Below are 26,133 nucleotides of genomic sequence, written 5' to 3'. Positions count from 1 at the left end.
CGATACTTCACCGTCCCCTTCCCTCAGCCGTCCTGTTGCGTAAGCTTACTGATGTTAAACAAACCGCACGAGGTATAAAAACAAAGGACTATGACTATAAACTATTCTTGTTATTTAACAGCCTGCGCCAGTTTTGGCCGCTTGACGTGCGGTAGGCTTTCCCTTAACAAGTTTATTTGTGCATGTTTACTTTGACAACTTTTCCTCCACGGACAAAAAGGAGATTCCTTGATAAAATGGTTGTTTTCTCTTCCAAGTTTCCTCGCTTTGTGTAAAAACGTTTAGACAATCGAGACTCCTCTGAATGACACTTGTGACTGAAAACTTGTCAGATTTTGTAAGGTAAAATATATTTCCTGTACATTATACGACCACTTATTTCAAAACTATGACACAGTTGAAGTTCGCTGTGTCAGTCCTACTGAAGACATTCATAAATAACGACTTTGGTTAACCACGGTCCCGACATTGGCTCACAATCACAGTGGGCACTATACTAAAACAAAAACAAACAAAAAACTCAAATAAACGAAGACATGATGCTGCAAAAGTGGATAAAACTTGTTTTTGACTAGAGGCACATTTAAGAGGGCCGGACTGTAACTTTCGAGAATCGGTGGCCAAGCTTGAAAAATCGAAACTCCTGATAATTTGCCTGAAGTTTACTTTTGGGGAACCATCTTCGAAAATATTATTTGAATGTTCTGGAAATTTTTAGTTTTCGAGAATTTTGGAGAAAACGAAATAACGGGTTTTGCCTCATTAATTATGCAAAAATCTTACTTAAAATTAGCCAAGTGTAATACGATTGTGTTGAAACAGTACGCAACGCTAGAAAGCGAGGTCGGTTATGAATAAGAGCATAACTCACCTACTTTCTATCAATGGGACCTATGTAAACTTTTGTAGAACTTTGGCGGGTTTTATGGCTCTTTGAAAAATTGACATTTTGAGGACTTCGCGATGAGGCGAAAATTGAGTAAGTTTGAAGGTTTGATGCATCTTGGTATGTCAGGTATCGACTCGAGAGGAACATTGTGATAAAGCTTGGGTCTTCGTCTTTAATAATACGAAATAAAAAATCTGGGCAATCAATGCACGCGCTGACGAAAACCAAAGTTAGCGAGGCTTCGTTAACAAATTTGCATAATTCGCAACTGTTGAGAAAATGCTATGTTGTGGCGACTCGGTGAAAACATTGACCCAGGCTATCTTCAAATGGTTATTTTAACCCACCTTGCATTTGTCTGTTTCTCTTTCTTGTTTAATAACGTGGTAGAAAAGGTCTGGAAAAAAAATGCGTGATCGGAAAAGAATATATTCGTCAAATTCTGGTGGGAAATTTGCATAATGCAAATCTTCCAATAAATCTTTCTGCAAAGGAATCTGATTGGGAAGGTTGCATTAAGAGACCATTTGACCGAAACACCCCACATATAAGGAGTCAAAACAAAGTTTAATAATTCAATTTTAACCAATTATTGTCGAATCTTAACCTTTAAATTAATAGTGCCAAACTGATACTCGCTATTGCGTTACCTGCGTCACGTCAGTAGCTGTCGATAAGTCTTAGAATATAATGCCCACAAACCAACTTGTGCTGCGAAATTGCCAATTACAACAACTAGAAAAAAGACCTTTATTTACTGGCATATAAGTGGTTTTGATAAAAATAAAACGTTCACATGACACTTGAATCACGTTTGAAAGATACATGCTTGTCAAATAAGATGCGAAAGTTGGACACAGGGTCGGTCAAAGTGAATATTTTTAATTAAATCAAGTTTGTTTACTGGAATGCATGCTTTTTCAAATAGCTAGTCCAACCTTCTTCAGTGGCCTTCCAAATAATGATCACCCGGAATTGGGTCAGTCAAAAAAACTCTCTGTTCGTGTTGTTTGATACTGTACCTTCGCAAGTGACTGAAAAACAATGTCAGCTGGCACGCCATATTTTAACGTTATTACTGGTATGAGATATCACACATGCACGGATACGCACTTCAAAACCTGTGTGCCAATTTCCGTTTAACAAAATAATAACCTACCTACAGTCCACATTGGCTGTAGGGTATGCATTTATCTTTGTCGAATGTCAACAACAGAAACACGGGTATCTCAGTGACACTGTATACACGCAATGTCTACTGCATACATCACAGGTAGCCGAAGCTCTATGACCTTTGTTTGACCTTTATATTTTGATGTCACGATGAGTGTTACGCAATGGCGTAAATCATTTCGGTTTGTATGGGAATTTACGAACGTGTTTTGGAGTCGAAAATAAAGGGCATAAATTGAACAAAAATTGCTTACCTTGTCTCCTTGATCTCTTGCCAGTGTTTGTTCGCCATATTTTGGCCATTTTAGTACGATTCCAGTGGGTATACAAAGGTTTGCTGAACATTTTCCTAGCTCTATATCCTGCTATATATCTCCCCAAAAGGTTGGTCACTTCAGTAGCAATAGTTTTCGTTGCAACGTCAACAATGAGGTCAGTATAAAGTCTGAGTCGCGGACAAAGGATTGCAGACCACGGACTGGGTATAAAAGAGAAACTAAAGTAAGCGGGCGACTTCGGACTACGGACTGGGTTTAAAGGAGAACTGAAGTCTGAAAATCATATGTTTCTTGTATTCATTCTCAGTAAGTTTAATATGTATCAAATCAAGTTTCGGTAGTTGTTTTTGTCCCTTTATTGTTTTTTTTTTGTTTTGTTTTTTTAGAAACAAAACAAGGACTTGGAATGAAATAGTGAGGATCGACAGTGCAAACATAAAATCTTGCTTTATCTCAGCGAAACAGCTGGATTTTTAATACGCGCTGAAGAGAGCCGTCATTTTAGTTTTAAGCATTCATCTCAGGGTTTGATATGGTGAAAACTGGCGTGATTAAATTCGCAAAAGGATGTTTGATGATCATGATCGTGATCAGCCGATGAGCCCACGTGCACAATCATGTAGATCTATGTCGTATATAGACATGTATGCAGTAGACATTTCGTGTATACAGTGTCACTGAGATACCCGTGTTTCTGTTGTTGACATTCGACAAAGATAAATGCATGCCCTACAGCCAATGTAAACTGTAGGGCGTGCAGTCAGTCCACAGTCCGTAGTCCATAGTCCTCCTATCCTAATACGAACTTTATGCCCACCCCGTCTTCGTCTGCGACTCGTGTTTTATAATGACCGCGTTGTTAACGTTGCAATTTATTTCAAAGAATACTATTGCTACCAAAGTGACCACGATTTTGGGGATATATATCTATAGTAGGATATCGTATAGAGAGAGGAAAATTTTCAGCAAACCTTTAAAAACCCACTGGAATCGTACTAAAATGACCAAAATATGGCGAACAAACACTGGCAAGAGATCAAGGAGACAAGGTAAGCAATTTTTGTTCAATTCATGCCCTTTACTTTCGACTCCAAAACACATTCGTAAATTCCCATACAAACCAAAATGATTTACGCCATTGCGTACTAAAATGACCAAAATATGGCGAACAAACACTGGCAAGAGATCAAGGAGACAGGGTCGGTCAAAAGTGAATATTTTTAATTAAATCAAGTTTGTTTACTGGAATGCATGCTTTTTCAAATAGCTAGTCCAACCTTCTTCAGTGGCCTTCCAAATAATGATCACCCAGAATTGGGTCAGTCAAAAAAACTCTCAATTCGTGTTGTTTGATACTGTACCTTCGCAAGTGACTGAAAAACAATGTCAGCTGGCACGCCATATTTTAACGTCACTCATATGCCAGTAAATAAAGGTCTTTTTTCTAGTTGTTGTAATTGACAATTTCGCAGCACAAGTTGGTTTGTGGGCATTATATTCTAAGACTTATCGACAGCTACTGACGTGACGCAGGTAACGCAATAGCGAGTATCAGTTTGGCACTATTAATTTAAAGGTTAAGATTCGACAATAATTGGTTAAATCGAATTATTAAACGTTGTTTTGACTCCTTACATGTGGGGTGTTTCGGTCAAATGGTCTCTTAACGAAACCTTCCCAATCAGATTCCTTTGCAGAAAGATTTATTGGAAGATTTGCATTATGCAAATTTCCCACCAGAATTTGACGAATATTTTCTTTTCCGATCACACATTTTTTTCCAGACTTTTTCTACCACGTTATTAAACATGAAAGAGAAACAGACAAATGCAATGTGGGGTAAAATAACCATTTGAAGATAGCCTGGGTCAATGTTTTCACCGAGTCGCCACAACATAGCATTTTCTCAACAGTTGCGAATTATGCAAATTTGTTAACGAAGCCTCGCTAACTTTGGTTTTCGTCAGCGCGTGCATTGATTGCCCAGATTTTTTATTTCGTATTATTAAAAACGAAGACCCAAGCTTTATCACAATGTTCCTCTCGAGTCGATACCTGACATACCAAGATGCATTTTAAACCTTCAAACTTACTCAATTTTCGCCTCATCGCGAAGTCCTCAAAATGTCAATTTTTCAAAGAGCCATAAAACTCGCCAAAGTTCTACAAAAGTTTACATAGGTCCCATTGATAGAAAGTAGGTGAGTTATGCTCTTATTCGAAACCGACCTCGCTTTCTAGCGTTGCGTACTGTTTCAACACAAGTGTATTACACTTGGCTAATTTTGAGTGAGATTTTTGCATAATTAATGAGGCAAAACCCGTTATTTCGTTTTCTCCAAAATTCTCGAAAACTAAAAATTTCCAGAACATTCAAATAATATTTTCGAAGATGGTTCCCCAAAAGTAAACTTCAGGCAAATTATCAGGAGTTTCGATTTTTCAATCTTGGCCAGCGATTCTCGAAAGTTACAGTCAGGCACTCTTAAATGTGTGAACATGAAAAAGATGTGTTACAATGGAACCCCGCTTTTCGCCGGGACACCCTCTTATTACGGACAGTCGTGTTTGTCCGGATGAAAAGTTAATATATTTTCTCTTGAATTAGCCTTCTCAATACGGACAACGGACTATCCTCGATGCCCTCGCTTTGCGGACACTGGTTATCTGTGCACGTCTGATATTCAGCTAGTCTGAAATGTCAGTCGTCTCCTCCCCCTAACCCACAGCCCCCTGTGGGTTAGCCACTGGGTTAGGGATGTGGGTTAGGGAGAGGAGACGGCTGACATTTCAGACTAATATTCAGCTCATCTGGCTGAACCACATTCTGAAAATATCAGTGCAAAGGAAGGTCACGGACTCAGTTAAGTGATTACGTTTCAGCAGTTCACGGTTGAAGCACTGAGACTATTGAACGAGCATAAGGTGCCTTCCGACTTAGAAGATAAGATACAGTTTTAACTGCAATATGTTTTGAAAAGATATCATACATCGTTCTGTTGTTTTTAAATTGTATGCTTTAGTCTTTGTGTCGATAAAAGATGTGTCCGTAATGTTTGTTCTGAGAGCCCGCTTAATCCGGACACTTTTGCGTGTCCCTTTGGTCAGTGTCCGTATTAATCGAGTTCCACTGTACGTATCTTTAACATGTACAGTACCGTGCAAATGTAAGTTGACAGTCCCTCGAAACTCGAACTTCGCGACTCGATCCTCGATCCTCGAAACTCGAAAGCTTCGAGTATCGAGGCTCGAGTCGAGTGCATCGAGTATCGAGTCGAGTGCATCGAGTTTCGAGGCAGGGAAACAAAGAACTTCTCGCGTGATTAGTTTTTCACACATCTTATCCGAGGCCACAGTTCAGTTCTTTTTTACAGGAACCAACTCCGCGAGACGGCCAACTGTGTTTGCGTTTTTGTTGGAGCGATGTGCGCACGTGTATGCTCGAGCTGGAAAGAGTTAGCTCGTCAAGCGTTTTCTCGCGGTTCCTTGCCGAAGACAACCTAAAGTTTCATACGTCCCTTTTAATCAAGGAAATGCTGTTTTTGAAGTTTTGATTCGAAAGATTAATGGACAATCAAGCATAATTATGTGCAGCGTACTACTTAGCGAGGCTAAAAGCGATCGCGCGTATTTCCATTTTCAGCTTGTGAAACAGCGGCCGAAAAAGTCGCAATCTTTTAGTTTCGCTTCCTTCACTGTTAAAACTGGGTTTAGTAAACAAGTAATCCAGTCATCTGTCAGAGGAGGACACGGTTACAATCACAGTTGATAGCAAATGAAGAAAACGTGACATTGCCTTTTGAGATGATCTTGATAATATTTATGCAAATTTGTAACGCTACGCCACAAATGTAAACATTCGCGGCGGCTTTCAAAGTCTGCTTAAAGGCAAGCAAACGGCCACGTTGAAGTTTCCCCGGTTCCTTATCGAATCTACCGTAAATGTTGTGCGTTTTTACATAAGGAAATGTTTTTTTCGAAGTTTTCATTCGAAGGATTCAAATACAATCAAGTATAATCTTGCGCAGCGAAGATATTTCAGAAGCGATCGTGTTACATTCCGCGAAAAAGCCGCAATCTTGTAGTTTTAAGCTCGCTTCGTTGAGTTTGAAGTTTGATTAAAAAGAATTGGTGTAGCGTATGAGAAAATTTAAGCATGTTTTAATTTCACAACAACGACGAACGGATGTGTTTTAAATAATACGCGGAAGGAAGAAACGCGCCGAAACAGATTTATCGAACACTCACTGCCGCTGATTTGAATTACTTCAACTTTCGAACAAACTAAAAAAAAAAAAACATGCAAGAGCCATGGGAAAATCGCTTTTGTTCTCTCTTATTGTTTGAGGTTCGAGAAATTAATCGTTTCCTCGAAAGCTGCCATCGAGATCCTCGAAAAATTCTTCGAGCGTCTCGATACTCGATACTCGAAACTCGAGCCTCGATTCTTGATAGCTTCGAGGATCGAGGATCGAGTTTCGAGTCGAGACTGTCAACTTACATTTGCACGGTACTGTATTTACACGTACATTCGAATCCCATTCACTGAGACACTGGTGGGACCACTGAAACTGTCCACATCAACGGGAAGTCTTATTTTAAACGGATTCACAGTGAATGACGTAATTTGCCCGTTCTGTTACTTTTAAGGAAACTGAAGTACTGTATTTCCTCGAATAATAGCCGGGCGCGATTATTTCTTTTTTCACACCGAAAGGGGGCGATTATTCGAGGGAAGGCGATTATTTCAAATATTTCAACAGGACGTCGTGCCCTAAATTTTATTTTGTCATTAATAAAAAAACTAATCACATCAAAAATAAACCGAGCATGGGCTTTTTAAGTGTTTCGAATTTGTTTCGTTGATTATCAATGTTCAATGTCAATATCTTCGGCGCAAGAGCCTGAAAAAGTGAAATACATGAACATTACCATAGAAAAAACTGTATAAAATACCGGTGCTTGTGTAACCATTCAGTTGGGACGATTAAATGAAAGCTTGTTTGTTACCCAAGATGTCAATTTTTAACTTGAGCGGGAGGGGATTAAAAAAAGAGAGAAAATGGCGAGGGGGCCGGGGTGGGGGGAAGGAGATTATTCGAGGGATGCGATTATTTTAAATATTTTCGTCAAAGGAGGCGATTATTCGAGCTGAAGGCGATTAATCATCCCATCCCATTTATCATAATAAAAATCACGATTACACCAAAGTAGACGATTAATTTTCTTTAGCCAAGGTGATAATATTTGGGAGGCTGTCTGGCGTTGCATATTTCACAGGATTTTAAAACTTAGAATCAGCCAAATTGTCGCTGTTAACGAGGAAAACTTTGTGTGAGATTTGTTTCAGTCTGGATCAGAAAGATTGTCTATTGTCTACATTAAGCGGATTAATTTTTGAGAAAATGCGTGGCCTGTGTGGCGGCAAATCTGTCTGTAATAACTGGATGTCTTTACCAGCGGCCACAGGTGTCCTTATGGCGGGATCCATAAGTGCAAGTATAGTTCATTCTGACATTCAAAATATAACTCCACTGTTTCCTTCTGAATGAATGACTTTAGAGAGCTTTAGCAACGAGGAACGCGACGGCAGCAAGAAGGTCACTATTAAAATGAATCCGCGTTTTTTTAAACGTCGTCGCGATTATTCTAACTCGCTTTAAATGTCAAATGTAGGTGGAGCTTCCCGGAGTTGAATTCTTGAAGATCACACCCAAGTTAAGATAGAAAGAAAAATTCGTCTCCGTGTGCTTACGTCCTTCATGAAACGTCCTATCAGGAAATTTCACGTCTCAGTCGTGTAGCGACGGCAAAGAAATGTACCAAAAGTGTAATCAACGTCGTCGTTGCTAAAGCTTCCTATTATCTTAAAGGGGAAGTGCCATTGAGCTTTTGACCTCTGTTGTTTAAAATGGTGAAAAACTGTAAGACCCTCACTAAGCTACAACGAGAGGAAAGAAATCAACTCAATTCTTAAAAGGAACAACTCGTGATCTGTTCTAGCGCATTTTGAAAGCAAAAACGCGAGATTTTGAAAAACATTAGCCTAACATTTTTCAAGCCAGAGGCAATAATCGACAGTTTTATTGCACTGGGGTGATAATTTATAACAAAACTATAGCGAATTAATTCTTTACAAGTTTTTGTTGAACCTCTCCTAAACGACCACCTCTCATAAGCGACCACTTTTTGACGTGACGGCGTTATAATTTTTCATTGTTTTTAACATCTTGTAAGCGACCACTTGACACATGGTCTGATCTCCATGTCCTCTGCATGTACTTCGCTACTCAGAGTTTACGAGGAACTTTTAGTGACAACCTAGCACTGCTCGTATTATAACTAGGAAAATGTCTGAAATAATTTCTCTTCGAATATGCATGTCAGACCCGTTCCCAGAGGAGTCTCCCTCTGGTTCAACTCTCGTAAGCCAGGGTTTTCGGTAGTATTATAAAGTACCGGATTCAGAGGTTAAACGGGCGGACTTCCGACTTGAGCGCCAAAGGCGTTAGCCTCCCATGCAATCGTTTTTAGGGGACTCGTAGCCCTAAAAACGACTGCGTGGGAGGCTACAAAGGCGTAAGCAACCACTAAATCTTGGTATTTTGGGTGGTCGCTTGCGGGAGGTTTCGACTATACTTGAAAGAAAATGCCCGAGAGAGAGACGAGAGGGTAAACATTGTTCCTACATTTTGATCTACAAACGCGTGTAAGGCATGTCACATGCACTACAGTTGGAACAACTAAGGCTTTACTGTTAGCTCGGTTTCACAGCCATCATTGTGTTAACATCCCACATTAAGGTTCTCAGCTTGTCAATCAGGTCCTTTATTTCCTTGTTTTTGCTCCTGAGTTTCTGTTAAAGAGAATCAGAGAAAATGTCAGAATACATTTGAAAACCTTCGTTTAAACCATGCTACACTGAAAATGATCTAAAACTGACTCACTGGATAACGCAGTTCCAGAGTTTTGATTGGCTTAACGGGCATGGTATATTATACACTTAATGTATGGTCCCGAGGGAAACAGTTCGTTTTGTTTCCCCGAGAGTCCTGATGTTTCCTGAGACGAAGTCGAGGGAAACATCAGAACTCGAGGGAAAACAAAACTAACTAGTTTTTCGAGGGACCATACATTAAGTACTTTGTTATATGTTTAGACTTTCCCTTCAACAATCACAGCACAGCAAACAAACAAACAACTGAGGAATTGTACCCCGGTCGGGATACATTTGTATTTGATCAAGGGCACGTGACCAAGACTCGACCAATCACAGTGCTCGTTTTATTGAGTGAAAGTCTAGGTATATAACGAGAGCCAATATGCCATTCCCCAAAGTCAATGGGTGGTATTGGAAAAAAAAATTGGAGAGGTTTGAGAAAATACATGGACAACTCCTGTACATAGACCTCTTTCGTAACTGGCGGCCGATGAATTATTGTTTCATTTACATGAAAATTAGCCTTACTGTCCTCGTTAGCATGTGCAGAATTCAATAGAATTTTTACTCTATAATGAGAATACTGGTAATAAATGATAATAAAAGAAGAATAAATCGACCACCATTTAATGAAAAAGGTCTATGCTGTGGTTTGAAATCAATTTTTTTTAAAACCACTTAGATTTTTATTTATTTATTTATTTGTTTATTTATTTATTTATTTATTTTAGGTTACAAGTACATGTATGCAAGGTGTGGAGACCTAAAACAAAGGAAAATAAAAACTAAACTGTTTTGAAAAATTCCAAACTATAGACAAGTTTAAACTACAACATGAATTGTAGAAGGCTGTATAAGGCTTGGGTTACATATTCCGTTAAACTTCACAACCATGACAACCTTATTACTTGTTACTTACTACAAAAGCAAAGATCACGGTCAAGGTCCCATTTCTAGTATTTGGCTGTAATGGGTTATGGCCCTTATATTACCTTTAAGCCCTAACAGTGATCAGCATCAAATTTCTCCTCGTAATATCAATGCTTATTCAACCCGTGAGGTCATGGGAATTAAGAATATGATCACCCAAGGTGAATTTTCTTGATATTTTAATAACTTCCCCCCAGTACGTTAATAAGAAAAGTATGGGGACAAGATAGGAGAATTTGTTCTTAGATATAAGGGGTTAAAGGGGAACTTGACCTAGTTTGTGAACATGGTGCAACAAAAACTTCGCTTGGTTTCAAAATAATTCCAGAACATTGAGAGAGAGAAATCAACCCAATCCTTGAAAGGAACAACTTGTGATCTGTTCCGGTGCATTTTGGAAACAAAAACAACAGTTTAACCTAACTTTTTATACTCTCTACTCTGACCTACATCAGGGTTTTATTCTAGAGTGTGGCTTTGTGAGATTTCTGCAATTCGGAAAAAAAAATTCCGCATACAAATTACCATGGTGCGTACAAAATTATGCCAAAGGATAAGTACCTATTTTCTGAAATAAAGTATCTGAAAGCATCACTGATGATCAGATTGATATAACTGCCGCTTGATATAACTGCCGCTCTATAATTTGAAATTTACAGCCTCTTACTGTCTCAATTGCCTTTCTCTTCTTTATTTGTTTCTGTGTTCATATTCTGCAGTTTCTTGAGTTGTTTCTGAATAGACTGTACAAAGAAGTTTAAACATTTTTTGAAAGGTCCCCTATCTTGGGCCCCTTTTCTTGAAAAAGCCCCACCCCATTCCCTCCCCCCCCCCCCCCAAAAAAAAAAACATTACAGAACTTTAACCAATTCCTAGAATAAACCTTCCCTACATGTGCCTTGTGGTCCATCAATGGCCTGAGAAACTCGTCATAGTTTTAGTACACTGGGCTGATATTAAACATTAGCATAACTCAGTGACCGACTATCATGTAAACGCGCAATCTGATTGGCTACATAGGTGCCGTCTGTCGATCGATAGACGGCAGTTTGTCGGAGCACGCGCGATCTAGCATGCATCATTGCACAAATATATCAAAATTTATGAAATTAAAAGATTTTTTTGCTTCATTGATCGATCACTGAGGTCTGCTTAAACAATTAGACGGCTTGCTCTCGGTTTCTATTGCCTTTGATAGTTGGCTCGGGGCGATTAGCCGATAGAAACCTCGAGCTCGCCGTCTAATTGTTAAATAATTATCAATAATTAAAATTATCATTCAATGCATGTTTTCTTCTTTCTCATTGGCCAAGAGCAAACCACATGACCTGCAAATAACTGCCTACAAATAATGGTCTGTTCACGCGCAATACTGTCCAATTGTGTTTTGCTACAAATAATATTCTGCTCATGGGTAATTGAAACCATGTCATGTGTTAAATTGCAGATCTCTTCCCTGAGCTATCAGAGAGAAAATAATTGTAAAAAACAAACTCAGTGATTGAATGATAAAACAATTTTTGAACTCCAAATATCGTGATTTGTCAGTGGCGAGCAGATTAATTATTTGCCGAAGCCGAAGGCCGAGGCAAATAATTAATCTCTGAGACACTGACATATCACGATATTTTGCTCAACCTTATCCAATAACTGTTAAATATTATTCCAGGACCATGCATTGGATATGAACTAATAGATAGCCAACAAGGCATGGAGCACCAAATTGGCTATAATCATCTCACATCCAACAAACAATTATTGTTTTAGTAAAAACAATCTTGCTACCAGCTTAAGCTTAAGTTTTGTTTTGTTTGGTGTTTTCGTTTTTGTTTTTACCTAAGTATTTTTTTTTCTTTCTTACATGTTTTAAAGTTGTTTAAGTGGTTGCACCTTGTATGGGTCTTGTTCCCAGGGGGGGGGGGGGGTACTCTGGATTTCAAGTGACGGGAATGAACGCAGAATTTTTTGGGGTTTGATATTTCGATTCCGTGATTTTTTTGAGTAGGAATATTTGGCAAGTATTTTTTTGGGTGGCTTGATTTAAGTAGTGATTTTTGGGGGTAATCAAAACAATCTGAAGATTTGTGGTAGTGCCCACATATCCCGACCACGTTGCCATTCTGCATAATGTTATTGTTGAAACAGAAGATGTTCCTGGGTGTCTCGAGTGTTGTTAGAATGACTACCGGATGCGGAAAAGATAACTCTAGATGGTATGACGAATAAACAAACACAAACATTAAATTTCCAATGTTTTTTTTTTCGTGTTATGTCATTTAATGCCTTCTAAAAAATTTTTAAGGCTTGGAAATTTGGCATGGGATTTTTTTGCGGTTAACTTTTGGTCCAGGGATTTTTTTGGGTTTTGATTTTTCCCCCATTTGATCATCCCCGTCACTTGAAATCCAGAGTACTCCCCTGGGGTCTCATTGTCCCCTTTTGCACCACCCCTTTTGTGGTCCCTATGGACCACTCATTTTGTTTTCTTGTATTTCTGTTTTGTTTGAAATGCATTTACACTGTACATGTATTTTGATTTGTCCAATAAAGCCCGTAAAATGAATAAAATAAAATAAATAGCAAATGAAATACAGTGTTGCTAGATTGTGTTGATTTCGCTCTGCAAGAACAACCAAAAGACAATTAAATGGTCACCAATTCTCGGGAATAGTATAATGGCTCATATACTGTACCATGGCCACTAAGCCAATCAAATCCCTGGAATTGCATTATACAATGATCCAGTCTTTAATAATAATATTTATAACTCAACTGAACCATCATCCTTAGCTTCAGGATTCTTGATATAATACCAAACCACTGTGGCACTTCCCAGGCTTTAATAAAAGCTCAGTACAGAAAGCAGAAATACCTCTTGAAGAGTATCGTGTTCGATTTGAAGCGCAGTGGAATCTTTTGGAGCTTCTTTTTCAGATTCCTGTTGTTCAGAAATCAAAGGAACCATGAGCTGAAAAGAAAAAAAAACTGCAGATAAGATTAAAATAATAATAATAATAATGATAGTAATAACAATATCAATAACAATAATAATAATAATAAACAATAACAGCAAAAAATAGTTAATGATGATAATCATTATTGTCATCATTATTATTCAGTAATATTGGCGAGTAAAAATTACAGATAATGTGCTTCAAATGTGATGCAAAAACTTCATCAGTTAAGAAATACACTGACATTTTATTCAGTTATGTGCCAATATGGCGCAAAGTGCTATCTATCACTTAGAAGCTACAGGTAGAGTTGCTCTCAGATGAAGTAGGTCTCTCTGGTCTGAGGATGCAAATGCGCACAATTTGAAAGGATTTAAACATTGGATCATAATGATAATGATGATGATGATGATGATGATGATGATGATGATGATGATTACAAAACAAAGCCTCAACAACAAACAAGAAATTAAACTCTTCGCCAATAGATGAGCTTGGGGAAAGTGCCTAAGAGAAGGTAGCACCAGGTGAGATACGAGCAACAAGCAGAGCATGTGGTATCCATGGCATCCCTGCAAGCAGTAACCACCCAGGCACCATCATACTGAAAGAACCAGTGGAGATAATCACCAACCCACATACTTACCATGACCAACAGCATGGAGGGAGGGGGGGGGGGGGGAGGGAGCAAAAGCAGGCCACAAGCAGATTCAATGCTCAAAGCAACTTCATGTCCTCACAGAGCTGGAATGCAACACATGTCAGTGCTGCAAAACCCCGTAAGAGACCCCAAATGCGAATGACTACTTAAATGCCTCAGAACAGCATTAGCTCGAGTCTAACTTAGCCTAAATTACATTAAGCCACATTAAAAAAAGTTTAGTTATTACAAAAAAATTGTGATATCAAGTTTTCAAATTATCAAGTTTTTATTTATTTGTTTATTTTTTGAAAGTGAAATACATGCTTGTGATTTTTTTGTGTTTCTTCAAGAAAAAAAGGGTAACCATGTTCACAAGAGAATAATATTCAACTGTCGAATCACTAAAAATCTGCAATGCTGCATTCTAGAACATTAACCTTCTACCTAACTAGACTAAGTAGTGAACTGATTAATATTTTGTTTCAGATCGTGCACATGAGCAGCAACGTACAGGGCTGTAGTGTCTAGTAATTACGCAAATCAATGGGCAAGCAAAAATGAGAAGCAGAGTTTATTCTAAAGTGTGGCATTACAGCATTACAACAAATAGAAATAATGCTGACACAAAATTTGCTCTAGTGTATTAAACACGGACCAAACATTTCACCAAGGAAGGCAATTTGCCAATTATACAGTAATACGTATTTACTCGAATAAGCGCCGTGGCGCTTATTTAATATTTCGTGTCTCCTGTGCAACGCTTATTCAAGGGCGTCGCTTATTTGTGCAGCCCCCAGGCACAATTACACGGTCAACTTTCTTAAAATTCAATGACTCGGTGATTTTGTCTTCCATGTGACATTCGTAGGAATCCCAGGCTAACAGCCTTCGATTGAATGCAAATGCTCCAACAACAGAGTCAATCCAGACTTGGGTTAGCTCAGCATCCATCCATCCGTTCGCAGAAGTTGCAACAACTGCGCGATTTTGAAATTCTTGTTTTAAAGCCGCAACTTCTCAGTTTCCCCTTTTAAAAACCACCATAGGTTTCAGTTAAGTTCCGTCAGCCTTTGCTGCTAGACAAGCCAATACTCGCGATTTTTCGTGACCGGTCGACTTCAGAGTATTGTTTTCTTTCCCGTTGTGTCAACATTTGTTTCCGAAATCATATCACACCAAACTGGGGTTTCATCCATTGCTATTATGTCAGATGGTCTGTACTTGTATTTCTCTTGTAGCCTTCTAACCTGGATTACATACGATACAAGTTTAGCTACCATTCTTTCTGGATCTTGCTGGGCGATGGAGGTTTTTCTTCTCAGTGACAACCCATTTCGCTTCATAAATCTGCAAAGCCATCCTCGGGAAGCTTTGAAGTCACCGCCGTCCACAAGGTTGTTTTCCGTCATATGGCCATGCGTTATCTCTGCTTTCTTCTTTATGAGCTTACATGAGACTCTTAACCCTTGAGAACGCCTACTTTCTATCCATTCTAGCATGACGTCTTCAAGTTTTGCGCTTAAAGGTTTTCTCCCACCTCCACCTAGTCTGCTTGTTTGCTTTGCTTTGGCGGTTGTCCCAAGCATACCTTCGATATTACTCTTGGTAGCTTGCCATTCCCGTATTCTCCTTTCATCAACTAACAACCGCGTGGAAGCAGGTCGATTACCATTAATTTCAGCATAAGCAATGACTTCTTTCTTGAATGACAGATTGTATTTCTTCAAAGTTTTCCCCTTGTGGGAAATTGCCTCCTTATTCGTGTCTGACATCCTCTCAACCAAGCACGCTCGACAGTCAAAATAATATCATTCGGTGTGTGGTAAGTTATTTTATCTGTCATGGGTCAAATTTCCTGGATGTATGTGGCTTGCCGTGGTTGGTTGGATTTAATAAAGGATGTCAACAGGGTTTCTCTGGTGCTTTGCAGTGTCCGATTTGAGCGCTTAGCAAAATAATATTTCACTCTAAGAAACATCGTAAAAATGGCAAGAGCCTTGCCAGTTCAATACAAGATGTATTATGTAGAGTATCTTTCGAGACAGTCATCAGAGGACACCATGAGTATAAACAGTCGTGGAAACCAGAAATCAACCAAGTATTACACTGCGAAGAAGATAAAAGGGCCGAAGCCAAAGAATACGACACTAACGCAATCGGCGTGTACGTGACACATGAACGACCAGACGCTGAAAATACTCTTGCTGGCCATGTACCGATCGAACTATCGCGTTTGCTGACCTTCTTCTTACAAGCAAACGCTGACAATCTCCTTACTGCAACAGTTATAGGGAAGAGAAAGAGGGAGGTTGGGCTTGCCGTACCGGCGAAGTTTACAGCCTTCACGCAAGAACTGAAGAACACAAACATTTTGAAGAGAGAACTGAATGAAAGAGCATCAAGATATACTCACTTGGAACTGAAAAACATCACTATTGATGAAAATAAATTCCCATTGCTGGCTGAGAACCGCATTGCAGTGATTACAGTGTATTTAGAGGTGCAGCCCTTATTTGAGGGCGGCACTTATTTTATCATTCCGCTCTGTGTGCGGTGCTTAATCAAGGGAGGCGTTTATTCGAGTAAATACGGTATGCATAAAAGAAATTTGACAACATTGCATAGCTTTGTGAACACGGTTATATTTGAAATTATTAAAAGCTGACTCATTTGATAACTCAGTTCCAGAGCTTTGATTGGTTTAGTGGCCATGGTATATGAGCCATTATACCATGTCCCACAAATATGGTAAGAGTACCCATGAGGGGGAAAAGAAAATATCACTAAATCAGCAACATCTAGTGATTTCTCATGGTTGTCTTTAATAAAACAGTTATTCCACTCACGCTGTTGGATAAGAGATGACCATCGCCAACTATTGCCTTGCTGTTATCTATTATCCCGTATCCAACACAAGCTCACGGAATAACAATATTGTTAATTTTTCTGTGCTACACACACCTGAAAATGCTGTGCTACAAAATGTAATCTGCTATCTATTATTTATTGTGAGCAAGTTATAAAAGGTTCCATGGCTCAAAATAATAATTTAGACCACCAATTTATCATCAATTCATAATATGATACATGCATGTGAGAGAAGAAGAAATATGATGGGCCTCGAGTTGGTGAAAAAAAGACCCAGCTCTAAAATCGCAGAAGGAGCCTACTTTGTCCTTCGGCTCCTACCTTTATAACCACAGAAAAGCTCACACGTTTCCCATGGCTGGTGACTTTGCTGCTCCCTGGATATTACGGGTGGGTACGTAAATAAGGAGAGAAAAGAAACTGCTGGCAGTGGATACATGTATCGCACCCGCCCCAAAATAGAACTGGGTATTATTTAAAACCATTTGACACACCCTTAGCAATTGACATGGCAAATAATGATGACAATGCAGTGATTTATAGCAACTAACCAGTTTTTTGCGCGCATACAATGAAGAAAAACCTGTCTCACTGGAAGAGATAATCCCACTGTATATGGCACAGTCACCACAGCTCAAAGCAGCACTAACTACATGTAGTAGTGGCTCAGTGGTTAGAAAATCAAGCAGCATACTTACTAGAATAGAGGTAACTTGTTATTGCATTTTTTTACAGGTTTCTTGTTGATATCAGACTACCTTTATTACCTATTAAATCTGTATTTGTTATGTGAGATGATTATACACTGTAGCAACATATGCATCCTTGACCAATGAGATCAAGAGAATCTTTACAATCACCTGAGTAATTGTACAACTGTAATTGTATATCATTTTCTTTCTTGCACGTAAATACTTCACATTTGTATATATTCATTGTTTATTCGTCTTTTGATGGGGCATCACTCAGGTGCCCCACACGTTCCCACTTGTAACTGAGGTCTTTTTAGTTCAGTTATAGTTGGTTGGTGTCCTCCCATTTGGTCTGTTTTCACCTATAACACCAATGCCTCTTGCCCACACATCTCCAGTCTAAAAGAGGTGATGGGTTTCACACACCAACACAATTTTATTTTTACCTCTTAAAAAAAATTACCGTAAAAGATATTTAATAATAAAAAACTAAAGTTTTTTCCGACCTAAGACCTTTTTGCCACGAAACCAACACCATCAGCCTCTATATCCACACCACCCCAAAACATTAATGGGCAATTCCAGAAAATATCCATACCCAACCACGGACGGCTTTCATGTTTTAACCCCCCCTTGCCTTCGGAAATTCCAAAATGCGTGACCCCCCCATGCCCTCAGAATTCCATAATCGTGAACCCCCCCTCCCCTTCAGAATTTCTAGTTTTTAGACTTTAGCAACGCCTATATGAACAAACGAACATGAATTTATGCCTCCTCAGGTCTGTGATCTAGCGGCGCTAGGGGACAAACTTTACTCTTCAGCGACAAGAAAAACCTACCGCTAGTGGCCAGGCTGTGAAAACTTCTTTTTAAGTCCGAATTTGGCAATAATAATAAACACCATTTACGGCAGTTTTACTCCTCTTTGTTTTCTTGTGCTGTTTTGACGTTTACAAGGCAGAATAGCTCAAATTCAGACAGTTATAATCTTTCAGCGGTCATCGAAGCCGTCGAGGCTTTGTTGCGTCCTTTTATACGTCATGTAGTGTGCACAAAAAGTGTTCTCAACCCATATGAGTCATGTAGTGTACATGAAATGTATCATGATCTATCGATGTTTGTCTTCTGCTTCCGCGGTCATATGTTCGTGGATAATTTTATTTACGAGCTACAAAAGTCCACTACAATAGCGTTTTCAAGAACCTCACTCTACACTTTCTACTCCAGAAATCCCACCTGTGAAATCCACCAGTGCCTTCGGATATCCAACCGTAAATACCCCCCCATGCCCTCAGAATTCCATAATCGTGAACCCCCCCTCCCCTTCGGAAATCCTAAAAGCCGTCCGTGGTATGGTATGGATATTTTCTGGAATCGCCCAATATTCACCTTAGTCAACATTTCCCCCCCCCCCACCCCCCCAAAAAAACACACACAAGGTCGATCCAGCCGAATGATGCCACACTCTTGGCCCCAGTCCTTGCACACCGCATGATGTCATCCTGCCACCATCTTGGGAGGAGGAAATAACTCCCAAATAAGGATAATTTGGCCCCTACTTTACCACAGCTTAGCTCTATTGGGAGGCATCCCAGGGGAATGGGTAATTTGATCTTTGGTATAGCGGAATACAAGCATGGGTTTTCCATTGCTTGTAGGATTAAGGAGTTAGAAGGACAGGATTTTGCCTTTCTAGATGAATGGCTCACTTGAAAGGAGACATAAAAGATTTGTTTTTTGAAGGTAATAATAATTTTTAGCACGAAAAGCTAATGATTGACACACCCCAGGCTGCATTTTTTGTAGGTGATGCAGGAGATCTTGTGTAGGTCTTGCAAATTTATCACTTAGAGTACTGGTACATGGTTATGATCTTTGGCATATTTAACAAAGTAACACAGTGGTGGAGACTGGCGTGTACATGTACCTCATACAGTAGGCATGGCATCAAGAAAAATTACCTTCAGTTGGCTTTTGAAAACTTCTCCCATTGAAATGAACTGTTGTTATCCAAAATTATGCAGGATTTCTCTCCAACTCCCTATGTAGGATTTAGAGGCTAAATGTACAGGTAGGGGAGTGGGGACTTTGGGGACAGCATGGCCGTAGCGGTCAAGGTGTAGGCACTTTGGCGGCTGCTTGGCATAGAAACTTCTAAACTCTTGCCGTTACGTGTATCTTCAGTGTAGGACATACATGGAATGCACCCTGGTTGACAGTGAAGATTTGTGCTTGAATAGAGGCATTTCACCTCTTAAGGTGCAGTTAAGGGTTGGGTATTTCAATGCCTTTTTGGCCCAAGAGGGAGACAATATTAGAACCAGCATATCTTCTGAAGTTCAAAATTATATCTGGAGAACTGCCCAGGGAGGGGAGGTTGAAAATTCGAACTTTTAAGAATAGTGCCTACTTTTGTCACAGTGCACACGTTCTGCGCATCTCTAGATACTCGGGTTTTTTGTGGGTGGTGCCTTCAAATACAGGGATATTTTTTCACAGTTTTAAACTACGCGGAGAAAGCAAAACTTCGCAAGTGCATTTGGTATCCAAAAAGAAAATTTGGGGTAAGGGACTGGTCATAAAGTACCGGGGGGGGTGGGCTGGAAAAATTCATTTTTACGAAGGCTAGTTTTGTGTGACCCACCCTCATATTTTTGCAGAATAATGCATGGCCCACCCATATTTTTCAGGTAAAAAATGAAATGACCCACCCCTAGTAAATAAAGGTAAGACTATACATAAAACTAGACAAATTAGAGGACAAGTATGATAGAGGAAGGAGCACACATGCACAAAGTCTTGTTTTTGAAGTTTATCATTGCATGAGATCTATTTTTGTTGAAATACCTGAAATGATTTTGAGAAGATAATGTGCATCTAATATGTATCATTAATAACCACATGGAATCATAGTTGTTCATTTTAATGGATGCGAGTGAACTTGCCCTTTTCTTGATAGAATGTGTAGTTCCAGAAAATATCCTTACCCCACCCATGGAGGGAATTCAAGATTCTGGAGGGGATGGTGGTAAGAGAAAGAACAAAATTACAGAGATTGTATGAAAGAAACTTGGAAGTTCCTGGCGGTAGGGCGTCCTTTTATAAATTCCCTCTGTGATGGGGGATGGATATTTTCTGAAACTACACAATTATAATTTGTGCTTTTACTGTTAATACATTTCACAGTTTTACTGGCAAAAGGCACCATTTGATGCAAAACATGTGCAAAAATATTATGTGCCCCACCCCTTTAATGATGCATGGTTTTTGCTAGCCCACCCCTTTTTACATGCATGAAAACAGTGACCCACCCCCCCTTTTTTTCCAGCCCACCCCCCCCTGTACTTTATGACCAGTCCCTAACCATGCATTTTCAAAGACAATAAAGCTTCAATTGGCAGCAATTGGGAGAAAAACGCCATACATCGCTTTGTATTTTGAGGTTTTTAGAATAATTATTGTTGCTTAATTATCTCTAAAAAATGCATGGTTACCCCTAATTTTTTTTTTTTTTTTTTTGGGGGGGGGGGGGGGTTCAATAGCCCTAGATCTCCTTTCACCGTATAGTCATAAACATCACTTGAAGGGGTGCGCAGAAGAAGGCCCTTAGTGACTTTTGATGTAAGGTCAAATTCTCCTTTTATTTCACAAGAAAAAACAAGAAAATTTGGAAGGAGAATCTAGCAGTTTATCAGAGGTCACTTAGGGCTTTTTTCCTCATAATTTCTAGCTAGTACAACAAATAAAATTTTGGAGCCCAAAAACTAACCTCTAAATTTTCGCCGTGAGGGATGTCTATACGTCGATTACTCTCATCATAGATAACTCTAAGGCGAGAGAAGAGCTCTTTCAATCCACTCAAAGTTTCTTGTATTTTCTTGTTGTTGTTTCGCGCCTCGGCTTTCGACTTCTCGTCGACCACAACTTTCGCTTCCTCCAAGTACCGGAACAGATTCGTAGCTCTGCTCACAATATCTTGCACAGTTTGCTGTCCTTGTATTTCTAAGGATATTTCGTTGAGCTGTTGTAAATTTGATTGTCTGCCGCTCGGTTTGTCGTCTCGCATAGAAAGGTTAACAGAGTGACTCCACTTCGACGCCATGTTTCTTTGGGGCTCAGTATTATGGTCAGCGATCTCTACGGTAGTGCCAATCCCCACCCATCTCATGCTGACAACAAAGAAAGGGTCAACCATCCTCCATCCTCGGCCTCGAGCTACACATGGCAAACAGTGAAATATTGGTTTATGGCACTACCTTATTATAGGAAATTAACGCGATACACGCCAGAAAGGAAAAATTGTTGTTTTATCAGGGTGGAATCTGCTGGTATCATATGGCAAACAGTGAAATATTGGTTTATGGCACTACCTTATTATAGGAAATAAACGCGATACACTCCAGAAAAGAAAAAGTGTTGTTTTATCAGGGTGGAATCTGCTGGTATCATGGACACTGCATATGAAGAACGCTCAAAGTGGCTAGTTTTCTTCGCTTAACTCCTGTATGTTTAGAGACAATTCCAAGAACATTGCTTGCATTTCGGAGTTTTACACTTAGCTAGTGTTAAAATAATTTTTTTTCCTGTTGCCTCGACAAAATCGTTTTCTTTGTGTAGTCCCGTTAATTTCCTTCATTTTGAAATTTTAACACCTCTTTTAATTTCCTTTGTTGGGAAGTAATTTTTCTTTCAATTCGCGTCAATTACGTACCGAACAAAAGGCGGGGAAAGTGACCGTAATCACCAGCTAATCCTCCATGATTTTTTTACCTCCCGCACGGCTAAGTAGGCTAGGCTAAGCTATATTTAAAACGGTTCGCTAAATCTGATCAGCATGGAGTGTTTAGCTATTAATTACTTTAAGCCTAATCTCTTACCAAAATATTTTTACTGTGTCTGCAAAAACTCGGTTGGTTGCCTAACTGACTCAAGAGGATTAGTACAGTCCCACTAATACTTTAGACTTGGGGAAGCCATTGCTGCGGTGGCCAATGTGATCAGACCAAAGCCGGGCCGGAAAAGATCTTCCGCTAGTTACTATAAGAAATATTCTTGAACGACTAACTCGAACACCGATTTTATGAAACTTCCCTTTGTAGCTGCTGTTTTAGGCGTTAAGCGTGTAAAGCCAATGTGGCTCCGGTTCGATTCCCAGACTAGGTGTCATATGCGGGTTGAGTTTGTTGATGGTTCTCGTCCTTTGCTCTGAGAGGTTTTTCTCCGGATACTCCGGTTTTCCCCTATCCTCAAAAAACAACATTTCCAAATTTCAATTCGATTTGGAAAGTGTCCTCAATTGGTGCTCTGCGCTAAATACAGTGACACATTTAAATGGAAGTGATTTTTACCCATGCAGAGTCCTATATCGTATTACCCTACCTTAGAATGTATGAAAGGGAAAATTATAACCGGCAATTAAATCAATAGTGACGAGCCATAGCTATAGAACGGCTGCGAGGGAGACTAATAAATCAATAGATAAATAAATAAACGCATGAACGAACGAACGAACGGACGAACGAACAAACGAACGAACGAACGAACGAACGAACGAATGAATGAGTGAGTGTGTGAGTGAGTGAGTGAGTGAGTGAGTGAGTGAGTGAGTGAGTGAGTGAGTGAGTGAATGAATGAATGAACGAACGTATAAATTAATAAATAAATAACTACACAGAGAAATAATGATTAAAAAATGCATGGATAACCGATCATAACCATTTTCAGGCCTAAATTTGATTTCCCTTACTCAATTCGGAGCCGGAATCTAGGGTGGTGGGAGGATGATAGAAGCGCTTCAGAAACATTTACATAGGGAGGCTCCACCGGAGGCTAAAACCCTTTCAACCCTTCATGGTACCGCCTTTCACATCCATACAACAAGAACTTATACATATATACGTATTTACCTATCTTATTGGCTCCCCGGTATAAGCCAAAGGAGCTATTTTCGTTTCTTTTTCGGCAGCAAGTCAGTCTTTGCGTTACAATTTCTGTTTAAATTCTGATCCTTTTTAAGAATGTCCTACAAGTTCCTTAGCAACATTTTGGTACCTTTTCGTGTTTGGAGCGACCTGTTTTTATTTATTTATTTATTTATTTATTTATTTATTTATTTATTTATTTATTTATTTATTTATTTATTTATTTATTTATATCTATTTATTTTTTTTAGGGGGAGTCAACTTTCTACTTCTGAGCAACCTCTTGTCATTTGACCTCAGTAGTGGTTTTCAGTTCTAGTAAGCCTTATATTGAGCTGACACCGCCGACCGCCTTTTCAATATCCAGCTTACTTACGTGTCCTCGACTCGTTTAAGCCCAGACATTACCTTAATTAGCATAGCCTGTTAACAGACTCCCAAGTGGGGTATATGGTGACTGAGAGAAATATCGGCAAGCCGGGCGACCTCAGTTTTGTTTTACCCTCAGAAGGGGAAACACGAGCTGAAGAAGCTAAGACGTCTGCTCTCGCAGGCTACAACGGAGAATAATTTTGAAATAAGCTTGGGACTGACTGTTTACCATATGTATTCAAACCAACGCATACTGGGCTAATATTGTGAGTGAGACATCATATCAGAAAAAATGACCGGCCGGCTTTATTGGGAACTGAAAGTCATCAAAACTCGAGGAACTATACTTGCAGAGTACCGGAGTGCGCGACTAGCTAACGGGTGTAAACAAAAATATAAAATTAAAACAAAATAAACTGGCTGAAGCAGTCGACAAGTTGCTCGTAATTTCTCTTAATGCTTCTCAAAATGTCTGAAAAAATTGCGACTCAAAATTTGCTCCAAAAGTCTGGAAAGTTGCTTGTTCCCACTTTATATTTGCTCGAATAACGATAAACACTGATTCCCTCATGACAACATAAATATTCTGCCTACACTTAATAAAACTCAACACCGATATTATTTCGCTTGAATTTCTAAGTTTTTGACTCTACACTGTATGAAAGTAAAATTCTAAGCTTTCGACTCTCTTTAGAAGATGTTATTAGACTATACAGTCGAACCTGTATATAACGGCCACCCTCGGGACTTGAGGAACTGGCCGCTTAATACAGGTGGCCGCTTAATACAGGATCACTAAAAATACTCATTGGGCGTTGTCTAATGTCAATTTTAATGGTGTATCATACAAAAACATTTCATGCAAGGAAACAATAGGACAATCAACACTCTTTCAAGAGATCAATACTTTAAACAAAGTTCAGTACCAACTTGTAGCTTAATGGTATAATACACGTATAACATTGTGTAAAAGCACTGTGCAATAAATTTTCCTCTACTCTTGTACGGTGTTCAGTACTGTATTTCTAACTCACTTACTTACGTGACTTGCAGTTCACAACAAAATATCTCATTCCGTCATTTCATAGTTGTTACGATCGAAGTGGAGTTATAACGGTAATGTTGCTAATTAAAAGTACACAATATATAACAAAATTCTTCAAGTTAAAATAGGAATAGGGTAAGAATTACAGCGACTTAAACAAGTGGGACACGTGCGTTTGGCACCTCAGAATTTGAAACTTTTGTTTGTAGAGCAAGTCGTTGACTGTCGGCACTCCCAGCGACAATTCCTGCTATCCATGGTACTGTGTATATGGCTTTTCCATTCAAGGGTGGCCGCTTAATACAGGTAAAAATAACAAAGAAAGACAAACATGGGACTGCCACAGGGTGGCCGCGGCCGCTTAATAGAGGTGCACAGCGTTTGTATACGCGAAAAATCGGGACTTTAAAAAGTGGCCGCTTAATAGAGGGTGGCCGCTTAATACAGGGCCGTTATATACAGGCTCAACTGTATTTCAGAGTTCATTTGAAGCTCAAGATCTCCAGCTGGAAAATCGAAGGTACATGACTTTGTATAAACCTCTCTTCAGTATAAACATATTCAACAACATCTGAACCATTTACGTCGGTTGCAACAGAAGTGGGAACTGTTTTTTCGAGCACGACATTAACCAATATTTGGTATATATTTTAGATACGGCAATATCGAATTGTGACGTTAGTGGTCAAGACGGTATCTTGTGACGTCTTGAGCCGGAGGAATTCAATTAACTGAAACGAAGCTAGTTCAACAGTATAACGTTTCTTCGTTGTTCATTATTCCACTGATGGGATGGGGACAGTCTTTTCTTGGATTGTAAAGTAACGGTACGAGGTAACGGAAGATAAACTGACAATTCGCTACCATCACTCCTGGAATACTTCATAAGACACCCTTGAAAAAGGAAATATTCAGCAAAACATGCGCAATTTTCAAAAAACAAATCGACGGCAGTTTTCTATGGTCTATACTGTTATATTTATTTATTTATTTATTTATTTATTTATTTATTTATTTATTTATTTATTTATTTATTTATTTATTTATGCATTTATTTATTTATTTATTTATTTATTTATTTATTTATTAAAGACCCAGGAGCAGATGGTCGTGACGGGGCGAAGATTTCATGAGCGAATTTGGACCACGCTATTCCCAATTACGCCCATGAAATCTTCGCCCTGTTACGACTATACCTGGCCCCAGGGTTTCCGAGGAAGAAGAACTAATGATTCAATGGTAAACACTGACGAGCTAGCTCGCGATTTTTGTTGTTGTTGTTGTTAAGCAGTTAGGGAGATAGGTCAAGAGGACTTTTGCGCTTTTGGGTCAAAGTTGTGTTAAAATTGAAACTCACTAAGCATTTTTTCTCGTGAAACTTGACCTCCTAAGTAATAACAAGAGCAAGTTTTCAAAGAGACTTGGCAA

General features: G+C 39.2%; 1 protein-coding gene across 4 annotated transcripts; it reads right to left on the bottom strand.

Moving 5' to 3' along the window:
* Window positions 1-154: 154 nt before the first annotated feature.
* Window positions 155-21,581, bottom strand: LOC146461507 (mediator of RNA polymerase II transcription subunit 30-like). Of its 4 annotated transcripts, none has more exons than XR_014857394.1 (4): window positions 21,137-21,580; window positions 13,083-13,178; window positions 9,046-9,196; window positions 155-496 (listed from the first exon to the last, which is right to left on the bottom strand). XR_014857394.1 is itself a non-coding variant. In XM_085086854.1 (3 exons), the coding sequence occupies exons 1-3, from the start codon at window positions 21,560-21,562 to the stop codon at window positions 9,098-9,100; spliced, it is 621 nt and encodes a 206-aa protein (XP_084942980.1). In that variant the 5' UTR covers window positions 21,563-21,578; the 3' UTR covers window positions 7,541-9,097. The 4 variants fall into 4 exon arrangements, 1 of the variants encoding a protein (XP_084942980.1); XR_014857395.1 differs by having other exon boundaries at window positions 155-491; XR_014857396.1 differs by lacking the exon at window positions 155-496 and adding an exon at window positions 7,106-7,244 and having other exon boundaries at window positions 21,137-21,581.
* Window positions 21,582-26,133: the final 4,552 nt, after the last annotated feature.

The sequence above is a fragment of the Pavona decussata genome, unplaced genomic scaffold (genome assembly GCF_977016875.1).
Source record: "Pavona decussata unplaced genomic scaffold, jaPavDecu1.1 SCAFFOLD_198, whole genome shotgun sequence".
Taxonomy (NCBI): Eukaryota; Metazoa; Cnidaria; class Anthozoa; order Scleractinia; family Agariciidae; genus Pavona; species Pavona decussata.
Note: the sequence above shows the minus strand (reverse complement) of the source record. Positions and strands in the feature narration are given on the sequence as shown.